The sequence below is a fragment of the Hevea brasiliensis genome, chromosome 5 (genome assembly GCF_030052815.1).
Source record: "Hevea brasiliensis isolate MT/VB/25A 57/8 chromosome 5, ASM3005281v1, whole genome shotgun sequence".
Classification (NCBI taxonomy): domain Eukaryota; kingdom Viridiplantae; phylum Streptophyta; class Magnoliopsida; order Malpighiales; family Euphorbiaceae; genus Hevea; species Hevea brasiliensis.
The window spans coordinates 11,508,333-11,522,205 of record NC_079497.1 but is presented as its reverse complement, the minus strand read 5'-3'; the positions used below and the strand labels follow the sequence as shown (position 1 = coordinate 11,522,205).

Here is a 13,873-nt window from a genome sequence, read left to right as displayed (position 1 = left end):
ATTGACTGCATACGTGGTTGACGTTTCGCATTTCACATCCCATGGTATGACGGGCCGAAACACCACGGTGTCCAGTGCTCAGTGACCTGCTTATCTAGTTTAGTCAGCCTGTCATAGGTTACTTAGGCAGTGAAATTTATTAAAATAAGTTAAGAATATTAGTAATTAAAAATATTAAAAGTTAAATAAATGAGTGAGAAGACTTGAAATAAATTAGATTAGCTCTAAGAATGTATTTATTTGGAAGACCTGAAAGGAGTTAGATCAATATTAAAATTTATCTATTATGAGATAACTCTAAGAATTTTAATTATTATGAAATGATCTAAGACAACTTAGAAAGTATTGAGGAAGTGATAAAAAGATTAGCAAATGAATTATAACATAAATAAATATTGTAATTGTGACTTACATAATAATATAAGCATAAATTTATTGTGTTTGGATTATTTTTCTATTGTACATTATTACTGTACATTTGTGAACTAAGCACTCTCAAAGAGGACTAAATTAGGATAAAACGTATTTAATTTTAGAAACCTCATATAAAGTATAAATAAATCTTAATTATCCGAATTATATTTTATTTCTATCTTTATTTGTATATTATTTTTTTTGTTATATTATTGCATCACTAAGCAGCAATGCTTAGCGCGATGGATTATTTCCTTCGAGCAGGTACTGAAGACAAAGCCCAGTGGACATTATACTGGGATTTTGGAGTTTGGATCTGCAGAGTGTTCAAGATTGTTACCCCCTCAGCAATACTTGTAGATAGGGCTCATATAGGTCATATTATGTATTTTGTACATTATAATTAGTTATTATTTGTAATATAAATTATGAATTGTATGTTGTAATATAGATTATGGAATTGTAATTAATTTGTAGATCATGTAAATTATGAATTTATGTAATTAGTTTGTAAATTATGTAAATTAATGAAGTTTAAGAATTTTGATATATGAATTGAATATTTCTTTAAATAAATATGAATATTTATTTATGCTTTGAATGAATGGAAATTTTGAGTTTGAGAAATTGAAATTTGATGAGATTATGTTAAATGTATTTGGAGTTTGGAGATATGATAAATATAATTGGAAGTGTTTTTAACATGTTCTGAATAACTATTTTTTTTTTTAATTATAGCCTGTATGCCGGATTTTCTATAAAATTTGCGAAGATTCAAATTAATCTAAAATTTTAAATAAAGACTAAAAATGATATGAATTTCACATAAAAGCCTTTTTAATCAATCAAATGAGTATTTAGAAAATAAAATAAGATAAGATAAGGTATTTCGACACTCAGTGTGACATGCCTTGTTCGGCTACACTGTAGACTGGTGAGGGGTGTCACATTAGGTGTATTAATAGAGACCATCAAGATTTATGAGTATTCTCCTTCTTCAATAAATTATTTTGCTTATAAAAAAAAACATGAAATAAAGGAAGTATAATATTAAATAGAATTTTTATTTTAAATTAAAAATATTAATTATTAAAGAGTTTTTTCTTTTATAATAATAGTTATTTTTAGATGTTTAAATAGTTTTAAATTAATTTTTTATTTTAATTTTTTTAATTTTATAGTATTATTTCACTTACTCAGAAAGAAAAATTTTATTAATTTAAATATTCATTAATTAATTAATATGAAAATTTTTATAAAATTATATATAAAAAAATTAAATTATGAATAAATACATGTAATACACATTTAAAAAAATTAATTGTCCATAAAAATATAATTTTACTAATGTATTTTATATAGAATAATGATTTAATTAAAGAAAATAAGTAAATACATATAATTATTAAATTTATAAAAATAAAAATAAATAAATAAAATTTTAAAGGCCTTACTTTTATCTATAAATTTTTCTATAATTGGATTACCAATTCACATAGGATTACCTACCTAGAATATAATTTCTGCTTTATAGATATTATCCACATCAGCATTTCTTTTTAGTTGGAGTCCAGAAGATGGTAGAAATCCCATCAAAATTAACCGAGTCGGTGTGATGCCAACTATAAATTCAGGAATTAAATTAATATTCGCCAACGCACAGAAGAGAAAATAAATCGCACCAAGAGCAAGAAAAGAGATGGCTTTGAACCCTCAACTGTTCCAAAATGGGATGCCGGTACCATTCGTCAACGAGATCTTTGTTTTGACTAGAGATGGCGTCGAGTTCGAGATTGACAAGATCCCTGGGTGAGGTTTCAGTATCCCTTATTCTAATTTTCTGTATTAATCTGTATCCTTCATGTTTAATAACGTAATAGAAATTTTAGTCTATTGTTTTTTGATCGATGAAGGTGGAATTCATCATAGTCATTGATTAATTAGATATTAATCCATATTTCTATTTGCCTGATGGTAATTCTCCTTCGTCGAGAAGTGGAGTTCAGATTTTCATTATTTTTGGGAGGAAACATAGGGTATTCAATAAGGGAAGTAAGAATTTCGTTATATATTTATGAAATTATTATTTTTTTATATTAAAAAAAAAAAAGAGTTTGGGGAAGGATATGGTTGTAAAAACTCCCAATTAATACTTTCTTGAGCCGCGCACTGATGCATTTTCCATTGAATTTAGTTTGAGTATCATAAATGTGATTGGAAGAATGGGCGTCTCCTTTTTTCTTATGATAATGGAGTTAACAGTCACTATATAGGCTTTTAATGCGATGTTGAGTGTATCAGACGTCTTCTCGCCTGGGGGACATAATTCAGCAGCAACAAACAGGAGAATGCTTAGTTTTTAGTTGATATTCAGATTTTTGTTTAGTATACTTTTGGAATTAGGCATAGTGTGGTTTATTTTTTTGGTTAAATTAGGGTCAAATTGATTTGGGATTTCAAACAATTTAAGACCCACTCGATAACTGTCTGTAGCATAGTGGATTAGGCTTCAATTAAGTAATTTTGATTTTGGTTTAAAGTTTTGGTAATTCAGATTGATTTAGGATTTCAAACAACTTAAAACTACTTGATAAATAGGAGCCTGTATTATTGGAGATTAATCTTCAAGTTAAATAATTCGGATTCTGGTTTCAAGATTTGTGGTGTCTTCTTTTGTTTTAGAGATGGTTCTCAAGATTTTATGTTCTCTTCCTTTTCCTTCAGTCCCTTCTATACTGCAGCTGGTTTTTCTTTGACTTCTTCTTCAACGTTGATTTGAAGCGACTTTTAACAGCTCAAGGGATTTTGTGAAATTTCATCCGAGCTTTTTTTTTTTTTTTTTTTTTTGACTTTTTCAAGCGTTCCTTACCAAATTTTGTTAATTTACTTTCTTGTTGCTAGAATTATTTTCTGGGTTTTTAGTAATTTTTGGATGACATAGATATCACATTTCTAATCTGTGAATTCCGTGCTTTATTTGGTCAAAGACTAATGTTACTTGACAAAGGACTAGTTCAAAGGACTGTAATTTTTTTAACTATTGCATTAATGATTAGAAAACCCTGAAATATCCCCAGATTTGATCTGATTTGGTTCAATTTGGATGAAGTAGGAAATTTATTATTGGAAGGCTAATTAACTCTTTTATCATATTTGCAGAAGTCAGGGAGGTCATGTTAAAGCTAAGGGAATAATCTACTTGTCAAATGTACGTATGGTTTTTGTTGCAAATAAACCTGTTGGAAACTTCACTGCTTTTGATATGCCCCTGGTAAGTGACAACTTATTTCTGCCTTGCCTACCTGTGTATGCTACCTCATCTAAGTTTGACTTTATTGTTCTTTTAATTATTATGAAAATAGCATAAACCTTGTTTTCCAACCTTTATTGAATGGTTGTTGCAAGTACTAATTCCTTCTTCCCTTTCTTTCACCTCTTGTGAAGTTTTATTTTTGGTACGTAATTTTTAGCATTTTTCATGGAAATATTAGTAAGAACAGTGATGAAAATTGAAGAGGATAGCTGGAATCTATCCTTTGCATTGAAGTGAATCTGAAGTGTTTGCACTATCATGCAACTTGTAACGGTAACGCATCAGTGATTTCAAAGACTCATCACAAATTGAGTTTTGCATATAAATGTTTTCATGCGTCTTCTTTTACATACTAAAAATTACCAGGTAATGGGAGCCCTTCTTATGAGATATGCTTTAGGCAGAGACCAAGTTACATGTTTGGTTGCCTGAATGGTTGCATTTGCTATATTCCTAGGTCTCAGTCAATCATAGGCTCACAACTAGTAAAATTGGAAACTTAAAGAATCCATGGCAATGTTATGGTTAAATTGGTTCTGGAATATTCATATTCTACTTCGATGCTATTATGTCAGCTTTGTAATGTTTTCCAATGGTTCAATTTCTTTGTTTTGCAGCTTTATGTTCATGGAGAAAAATTCAATCAACCAATATTCTTTTGCAACAATGTTTCAGGTCTTGTGGAACCAGTAAGTATAACAATGGACTTCCAGTTATTGGCTGTAACCAATTTTCCTTGGTAAATTCTGACTGTCTCAGCATGACCGTTCAGGTAGTTCCAGAAAATGAGAATGCAGCTCTCTACTCCACTCACTCATTCAAGATTTTGTTCAAGGAAGGGGGCTGTGGAACCTTCATTCCACTTTTTTTTAACTTGATCTCTTCTGTAAGGCAACACAATCAACAATCAATCCCCAGAACGGGCCCTCAGATGAATCCTTTAGTAGCAGCACAGACTCCAGTTGATGAAATGATGAGACATGCGTAAGTTAAATATTTTGATTACACAATTTTGAGCATAAAAAGAAGACGATATTGATTCTTGTAAATACATGCTTGGCTGGCTGGCGATAGTGCTTTTTGGAATATGCACAGTTGACATATACTGACTAATTTTTGATTGCTCATTTTGCAGATATGTTGATCCTAATGATCCAACAAGAATTTTTTTGCAGCAGCCCACTCCAGAGTCCGAGTTAAGGAGGCGCACATACCAGTTGTCTCCAGCTGAACGCTCCATATGATACCATTTTCTTTGTTGGATTGTTTATCAAGCAAACTAGCTAAATACAGTTAATTGTGTTGTGATGTTGTACATAGCAAACCTACTTATTTAGCGATTCAGTGATTTTATACTTTAAATTGCTACTTATTTTTATCCATGCCTTTGGTGGGTATGGTATCCTTGCATGAACTTTTACAGTGTTTACTACGCAATACAATAAAATTTATGTATTTTGGATGGAAATTTATGTTATGCATAGGCTCCAGGTAAGTCCAGAAATTTCGTCAGAGAATTATCTTTTCTGTGCTCTTATTTTGTTATTTGAAATTGATTAACAAAACTAAAAGCAAACTTTCTTAGATTACGAAGTACTAATAACATTTAATACTGCCTTCTTAAATTAGTTATTTAATCACTTCATAGCATGATTTCCAGAAAAGTGCTGCCTCCTGAAAAGAAGAAAAAATGTTAAAAAAAAAGGGTGCTGCTTTCTATTTCTAGTCATATTCCTTACGTGTATTATTCTAAAATATAACCACAATAACTCTATTTATCCTCAAGCCCTTCATAATTAACACTCAGACTGTGTAAATTGTATATAAATTGAATAAATTCTACTTTCTTAACCTGCTTTAACATCCGATTCAAATTAGTTAATAAAAAAAAAAAAAATCAAAAGCTCATTTTAGTCAGCTTGCTTCAATAGACAATTGAAATCTTAATCTATCAAACCTTTTAAGTTTTTAAATTGACTGTAGAGGCTCAAATTTAACGATCCCTCTGTTTTTCCTTCTGTCTCCATCACCTATGCAACAAAACCACAGCAGCAGCCTCAAATAGAGTCAACACTGTTCATATTAAGGCTTAAGAAGACGTTATTCGTAGGGGTTAGCATTCAGTTCAAATCGAATCAAATTAAATTATAAAAACTAAATTATATATTTTAGAAATCGAATCAAATCAAAATGGATAAAAAATCGAATCGAATTGAACCTCTATATTTCGGTTCGATTCTATTCAAACCGATCGGTTTTAATTTTTTATTGATTTTTTAATTTAGACTTAATTTTCAAATTATTTGATCTAATTTTGACTTTGGTTTGAACCTAATAACCATTAATCAATGAAATTAAATAATATATATATAATTAAATATAATTCATAACTTCCCCATAAAAATAAATCAATTCAAAAATCAATTTGATTCGATTTGGTTTGATTTGAATATGTAAAATTACAATTCAGTTCTGTTTAATTGATTTTTTCTCTTTAAAACCGAACTAAACAGAAATAACCGAAATCTTTATAATATAAAATCAAACCAAACTAAATTGATTGAATTTTAAAACTGAATTGGTTAAACCTAATTGATTCGGTTCGATTCAATTTTTCGATTTGAACCGAAATCTGCTCACCCCTATTCTTTGTCCCACAAAATTCCAATTCCAAGTTGTAGCTTCTTTATTCCTTCCTCGACGATGGCAAGAATCAAACTGAGCAACAACTCAGAAAATCACAGCTTTAAACTCTTATCGATGTCCTCTTAATCAAAAATAAATTTGCAATGAAGGTCAAAATTCACTCAAATTTTTTAGTAGATAAGGGAATCCGAATCTAATCTACAACATTAATCATTATTATTATCGATTCAGTCGCATTAAAGGTGAAGATTGACTAAATGAAGTAGATTTAAGAAGCAAATAATTTCAAAGCGCTTGATGACAAAAGAAGCTTGTTCTTTTTACTAAGAAGTGAATCTAGCTCGGGAATATATTTTAGATTTTCTTCATGGGTTCTTGACTGCTTGGGGTTCTTGCACCAGGGTTCTAGGCTACTGGGTTGGTGGTCAATTGATGGGGGAAGTCGAGAGGAACAAGCCCGACTTTACCATGAGGGAGCTTTTGGCTTCATCACTTTTTTGTGGTTATCCTCCTGAGATAGTGAAGAAAATACCTAAAAAGGATCTCGCTAAGGAGGTTTGGAGGCTTCAAGCTGCCCTGGGTGAACAAACAGAAATCACCAAATATAGTTTGAGAGACTTCAAAATGAAGAACTTAATTATCCCAATCCTTCTTACCCCACGACACACAGGTAGCTCACTCATTCAGCACCCCATTTGCAACGCCATACGAAGCTCGTCTGTCTCAATTGCTCCTTAGCCACAACTTGAATCTCCTTTTGTTGATTCTATCCTCCTCTGGTTATTGTTGCATCATTATTGTTGCATATATCCCCAATAAAGCCCCTGGTTATGAAGCTTTTCATCATCGTAAAAGATCTCTTGTTCCTCAACATCAACAAAAACTCCCCCTTTTTTGAATAGTGATAAGCAAGAGATCAGAGAGCTTAAGAACCAAATGCAAAAATTTGCCACTAGAAGGAAATGGGAATTCCAACTATTTAAACAAAAACAAAAGTGAACCCAAAAGCTGAAACTTGAAAAAGAGAACTCCCTTTTACCCTCAAAATTTGAATCCAAAAAGCAGCAAGAAGGAAATGGGATTCTCAACAAATTGAAAAAAAAGCAAATTAAACCCAAAAGTTGAAACTTGAAAAATCAGCTTCTGGGTGAGTTATTGCTGATCAAATTGGACTTGGTGATTGTATCCTCTATACCATAGAGAAGCTCAATTCACTGGCTTTCAAGGCTGCAAAGGAGTTGAATGTAAGTATAAGATGGACTTGTGTTTTTAACGTCCATTAATCAAGCACGTGATGAAAATTGGTTCAATTGGATTAAAATTGAAATATTAGGGATTTGATTGATTTAAATTAAAAGTTGAAGGACCCAATTGACCTAAATTGACTGTTGGAGTATACTTCAAGGCTAAAATGGGCCTTTGACCAAAAAAATATACATTTCTTTTAAAAGAAGAGGTACCAATAAATTGAACTCTAATTTCTTGCTCTCCAAACAAAGCTTGGATACACCTATTCAATGTGCACAAAGAAAACAAAGTTATTTGCTTATTACATATTAACATCATAAATTGAAACTTACAAGTGAATACATTTTCATATACAGTAGTTGCATTAAAAGTTAAACCAATATATCATTCACAATCAATTAACTTGTGCTCTTCCATTGAAGTTGCTACAGAAATGTCTCGGCAATATTAATTAAATCTGAATGCTCGCTTAGCAGAGTCCAGCATGTTAGAAAGAAGTATAGAGGTTATCACAGGTCCCACACCTCCTGGCACAGGTGTAATGGCTGACGCTACCTTCAGTCCTTCACTGCTTCTTCATAACAAACATCTCCCACAACTTGAAATCCATGATGGCAAGAAGGGTCCTACAAATTATAACATCATCCAATACATTTGGTAGCATGAAGAATGTTCAAGACTCTTAGGCCTGTTTTATGAAGCCAAAACTGGTTATTTGTGGATAAAGAATAGACGCCACAAGTAAATTGTTATTTGTTAGTGCACAAGACAGGCTTAGATGCATGTATCGCCTATATGGTGTGAGCTATTAAAGACTGAACATGTATGGCACGCATTTGTGCCTACAAAGTCCAAGCAACAAACATTGAACCTCAATTATCATACCATGCAATGAAATTATGCTAATTAGTTCTGCTAAAAAACATAAGGAAACCACAAGAACAGGGTGACAAAATCATTGTGCACCCATTGATAAATGGTAACCACTAATCAGAGGGTGCATGATGCGCAATCTATTTGTGTGGTTTCTTGGGTGAAATACACTTTTTCCATGCTACTTTATTTGGCTGAAAAACATCAGATATTATTTTCCAGCTATGGCATACAATTTGTTATTCAAAAATATGCCCATGTATAAAAGCAACAGAAATGGCAAAATTTGACCTTGATTCCCCCCTCGCCCCCCAAAAACCCCAAAAAAAAAAGTACAAAAATGTAAGTACTTGCCTTAATTGAATTTGTCCCAGTGTCAATTACAATTGCTCCCGGTTTTAACCAGCTGCCTCGAACCACATTAGGAATCCAATATCTGAGACTACAGTATCAGCTTCACAAGTTATCTGCTCTGGTTGCTTAGTAAATGCATGTACACTGCTGACTGTTGCATGGTGCCTCTGCTCATAAACAACTCATTACAAATACAGATAATGAAGATATCATTTTGCACAGCAAATCAATATACTACCTGCAAGAGCAAAGAAGTGGGCAAACCGACAATCTTGCTTCTTCCAATGACCACTGCCTTCTTTCCAGTGATTTCCACCCCATGTCTAAGCAACAACTCAATGCAACCCTTGGAGGCACAGGGAATGAAGAAGGGCTCCCTATCCCTCATGGCAAGGTTACCCATATTGAGGGGATGGAAGCCATCCACATCTTTTTCTGGACTGACACAATTTATGACCTTTTCCTCGTCCAAATGCTTCATCAACATTTTCATTTGACAATATAACAAAGTTAGCACTGCCTTACATCCAGCCTAACGCTATTATCCCAAAGATGCACGCATTAGACAATTTAAGATCCAGTGCCAGTGGTTTCAATCATGAGAAAAAGGAACTTCACTCTAGGGGTTTGAATGATCCTACAGTGCTAGGAAATAAAAGATTTACATTATTAGAGTTACCAGTCACTAAACAACATATAGAAAATATAGACCACAAGATAAGATTTAATAAGCAAAACCAATTAACTTGCAGGTCCTTATGCATGCGTACCCACCACACACATAATTAGACAAAAAGTATTAACTCTTATAATAGAATTTTGCAAAACCGAAACATCTATGATTCTTAGCTCCAGTGTTAAATTGATAACCAGGGAAAAAAAAAAAAGAAAAGAAAAGCAGAAAGCAGAAAGCAAGAAAATTACTTGAGGTAAGGGAAGTTGCATGATAATACCATGTACAGATGGGTTCTGGTTAAAACTTGAAACAACATGAAGAATTTCATCCTCTGTACAATCCTCAGGGAGTTCTGCTGTTAAAGATGCTATTCCAACTTCATCACAGGCGTTCAACTTGATGTGTAAGAAAGTATGGGAATCCCTTCTCTTACCCACTAGAACAACAGCCAATACTGGAGATTTTCCTATGGCAGCTTTCATGTTGCATATTTGGACAGCTATTTGTGATTTTATATCTTCTGCTATTGACTTTCCATTAATTAGAGTAGCAACCTGACCATTTACTGTTTGAATAGGTCAGTCTTTTAAAAGACAAAAGAACAAACTAAAACAGCCCAAAATTAGTAATGATGCAAATGCATTCCTACCAGATAACCAATCAAATCCAAAGCTAAAGATAAGAGCGAGTGAATAATTGATACTAACAGTGAATCCCGGAAGAATGGGGACGGACACAGCCACTGGGAACCCAAAAGTAAGGATGGTTGTGGCCCAGGATAGGAGTGGAAACAGGATTCCAAGACGAATATGATAATGAAAGAAATGGGATTCGCTTTCCCAACATGCGCTTTATGTTAGCCAGGACTGCCACAACTCCCATCTATCTTCAGTTCAGACTTCAGTTCGGTGGCGTCTCTCTGCGCTTTGCAGCATCCGGCTCCCAGCAGCATCCCCACAGCCAGGCGATTATCGTAATTCCAATATCCTAATCTCTCTTCTCAACTTCTAATGTACGCTCATTTGGGCTTTCTTTTCTCGGCCCATATAAGATGGGCTGTAGCTTGTTAAGCTCATGTCAGATTAGGGTTGATAGTTATAAACATCACTCATCTCATAATTGTGCGTCTATTTTCCTTCAACAGAGCTCATCTTCTCAACTGGCGGAATAGACAGCCGCGTGAAAAATGGTAAGTTTTCTGTCACTTGTGAAGCGGCTCTCTTTGGTTGGATCATGGTAATACTTTTGCATTCCAATCTGTTTGTTTGCTCAGAAAATATTGTGCCAAAGTCTAAAAACATTTTAATCTCCTTTTTACATCCCGGGAAAGTATAATGAGGTGCTCAGAGGAGAAGCCTTGTCCAACAATTAATTTAATATTTTTAAAATTAAAAAAAAAATTTATAAATTTTTCCTATTTGATTGCGTTGGTTGTTCTTGGTTCTTGTATTTGCAATTTTCTCGTATGCATTGGGATTTCAATTTATATTTTCTTTTCATTCCCTCCCCTTTTTTGGGCGAATAAGATAGATTTTGAGCACCCTACATTCATGTCTCTTGTTAACATTTTATTCATCTAATTGATTATTATCCAAATATTTATTATTGGTCTTTAAGACAACAGCTAAGACAGGATCTTCTGTAATTTTGCCTTAAAATCTCTACCTTTTTGAACCTTGCGTGCTTGCTTCCCAATGAAATCATGAAATTGCTTTTTTTTTTTGTTGCATTAGAATTGCACAAGTTAGGGAGTTAAGGTCGTAATTGGGGTTGCCTTTGCAGCTGCTTTTGGTAAAAGCATCCCTTAGTGCTTTTAGGCATTATGTGGTTTTGTAATAGCGTTGTCTTTTTTCTGTTTCTTATTTGTTTGGTGACAAATAATTTGATGGCCCATGTGGATATATGTGCCTCTTGGACTGAAGGTTGATTTGCTTTCTCCCTTTTTAATTTACAATCCTCATCTATCCAAATGAACCTTCAGCTGATTCTCCTTGGCTGGATTTGGGAAGGAAACTTTTATTCATTTGATTTATTGCAACTTTGCGTCCTTGTTCATTTGTTTCTGAGGACATGGGTTTGTTGTTGTTTCTAGTTCTGCTACTGCTACTTATGGAATCCAAAAGTTCTCTATTGCTCACTTCTTTTCTGCTGAATTGTTTTTCTTTTTTTATTTTTTATTTTTTTTTTAAATGTGTATAACAGGCAAGAGGCTTGAAGAAACACTTGAAGAGGCTTAATGCCCCAAAACATTGGATGCTTGACAAACTTGGCGGTGCATTTGTATGATCGTTATCAATGGCATTATATGTGTTATTTCAATTTGTTCCTTGTTTATTCATGTTGCCTGATTTCCCTTATTTTGGATTTCTCTTGTTTATTGTCGTTTTGCAGGCCCCAAAGCCATCATCTGGTCCTCACAAGTCAAGGGAATGTTTGCCTTTGATCCTTATTTTGCGGAATAGGCTGAAGTATGCTCTTACATATCGTGAAGTTATTGCTATTTTGATGCAGCGGCATGTTCTTGTTGATGGGAAAGTTAGGACAGATAAAACATACCCTTCTGGTTTCATGGGTTCGTGCCTAAATCCTTTCCTCTATCTCCCACCTCCACCCACCCACAAGCACCAAATCCCCTTTTCCTTTCTTTTGTAAATAATTTGATCTTCTAAATGAAAGAATATTCTAGGGATTCTTTCTTTTCTTCCCCTTTCACTTGCACAGTGGCATTGGTTGGGGATAATTGGTCATGGGCAACAAGATTTTTCTGCAAATAATATTTTGGCCAAATAGAACTGATGGATTTTTGCATTTTCTCTGATTTTATCTCATTTGCAGCACTAAGCATGCAATGTGATAAAATTTGATATCTGTTTTGCAAATCCCCTTTCCCTTTCTTTTGTAAATAATTTGATCTTCTAAATGAAAGAATATTCTAGGGATTCTTTCTTTTCTTCCCCTTTCATTTGCACAGTGGCATTGGTTGGGGATAGTCGGTCATATGCAACAAGATTTTTCTGCAAATAATATTTTGGCCAAATAGAACCGATGGATTTTTGCATTTTCTCTGATTTTATCTCATTTGCAGCACTAAGCATGCAGTGTGATAAAATTTGATATCTGTTTTGCAGACAAGTGGTCATCACATGTGATTAGCTATGATGAATACTTCATCCTTGTTGCATTGATTTTATTTTTTTAATAAATTGTGTAGTATCTCTTGTTTTCGTGTATGTTAACAGATGTTGTGTCAATTCCAAAGACAAATGAGAACTTTCGTCTCCTCTATGACACTAAGGGCCGTTTTCGTCTCCACTCCATCAGAGATGATGAGGCAAAGGTTTGTGTTCTATTTTTGCATATGCCTACTGATTTTGATTATACTTTATTTCTGTATCATGCATATGACTGCTTGGCACTAATTTTTTTGAAATACCAAGAATTATATTAGTAAAATACTAAAATTTGTGTTTTTCATGTTTTTATTTTGCTTGTAAGTGTTTTCATTCATGTTTTAATGGTATGCAGTTTAAGTTGTGCAAAGTCAGATCTGTTCAGTTTGGTCAAAAAGGGATCCCATACCTGAACACCTATGATGGGCGCACCATCCGCTACCCAGATCCACTTATCAAGGCTAACGATACCATCAAGCTAGACCTAGAGAGCAACAAGATCACTGAGTTCATAAAGTTTGATGTGGGAAACGTTGTTATGGTCACGGGAGGTAGAAACAGGGGGCGAGTTGGAGTCATCAAGAATAGAGAGAAGCACAAGGGGAGTTTTGAAACTATACACATTCAAGACGCCACTGGTCACGAGTTTGCTACTCGCCTGGGCAACGTCTTTACAATTGGAAAAGGGAGCAAACCATGGGTGTCTCTACCCAAGGGTAAGGGTATCAAGCTGTCAATCATTGAAGAGGCCCGGAAGAGGCTTGCTGCTGCCCAAACTGTTGCTTAGAAATTTATGGAAAGTTGTGTGTGTTGCTGAAGTTACTGATGTTGGCCTTAGTGTCAGTCTTTGCTTTTTTTAGCTAATTGTTTTGATCTTACGCCAAACCAGTACTAGAGCTTTATTTTTATCATCTATGGGCACAATTTTGAACTATACTTGTTTTTGAATGTCAATTAGCTTTTCATTGGTGAAGGTAGTCTGAATGTTACTCAAAGCATGAATAGTTTGTGTTGGTGAATAGTTTCAGGACCTGAGTTGTTTAATGCATGTAACTACCATGGAAAACTTGGGCATGTTGGTTACTCTGATGGGCAAATAGGGTCTAGGATTAAATTATTATTTCATAATTCATGAGCTTTCTTAGACTCGCAGTTATTAACTCGTTTTATTCATGGAGA

The 13,873-nt window shown here is 33.7% G+C and overlaps 2 protein-coding genes and 1 pseudogene across 2 annotated transcripts; 2 read left to right on the top strand and 1 right to left on the bottom strand.

Annotated features, from left to right (window-relative positions):
• The first annotated feature begins 2,028 nt into the window (after positions 1 to 2,028).
• On the top strand, positions 2,029 to 5,195 carry LOC110664480 (UPF0664 stress-induced protein C29B12.11c). Its single transcript, XM_021824194.2, has 5 exons — positions 2,029 to 2,223; positions 3,574 to 3,685; positions 4,345 to 4,416; positions 4,500 to 4,711; positions 4,863 to 5,195. The coding sequence occupies exons 1-5, from the start codon at positions 2,114 to 2,116 to the stop codon at positions 4,969 to 4,971; spliced, it is 615 nt and encodes a 204-aa protein (XP_021679886.1). The 5' UTR covers positions 2,029 to 2,113; the 3' UTR covers positions 4,972 to 5,195.
• Positions 5,196 to 7,830: 2,635 nt separating this feature from the next.
• LOC110664482 (bifunctional protein FolD 1, mitochondrial-like) lies at positions 7,831 to 10,539 on the bottom strand (annotated as a pseudogene).
• A 45-nt stretch (positions 10,540 to 10,584) lies between these two features.
• On the top strand, positions 10,585 to 13,667 carry LOC110664479 (40S ribosomal protein S4-1). The gene is made up of 5 exons (XM_058146991.1): positions 10,585 to 10,713; positions 11,727 to 11,804; positions 11,916 to 12,096; positions 12,764 to 12,861; positions 13,050 to 13,667. Exons 1-5 carry the CDS (start codon positions 10,711 to 10,713, stop codon positions 13,479 to 13,481), a joined length of 792 nt encoding a protein of 263 aa, XP_058002974.1. The 5' UTR covers positions 10,585 to 10,710; the 3' UTR covers positions 13,482 to 13,667.
• The last annotated feature ends 206 nt before the right edge of the window (positions 13,668 to 13,873 follow it).

Coding starts and splice junctions, on each gene's coding strand:
- LOC110664480 (XM_021824194.2), top strand. CDS start 2,114: ATGGCTTTGAACCCTCAACTGTTCCAAAATGGGATGCCGGTACCATTC. Junction 3,686..4,344: donor CTGCTTTTGATATGCCCCTG/GTAAGTGACAAC, acceptor TTTGTTTTGCAG/CTTTATGTTCATGGAGAAAA. Junction 4,712..4,862: donor GATGAAATGATGAGACATGC/GTAAGTTAAATA, acceptor CTCATTTTGCAG/ATATGTTGATCCTAATGATC.
- LOC110664479 (XM_058146991.1), top strand. Junction 11,805..11,915: donor ACAAACTTGGCGGTGCATTT/GTATGATCGTTA, acceptor GTCGTTTTGCAG/GCCCCAAAGCCATCATCTGG. Junction 12,097..12,763: donor ATACCCTTCTGGTTTCATGG/GTTCGTGCCTAA, acceptor GTATGTTAACAG/ATGTTGTGTCAATTCCAAAG.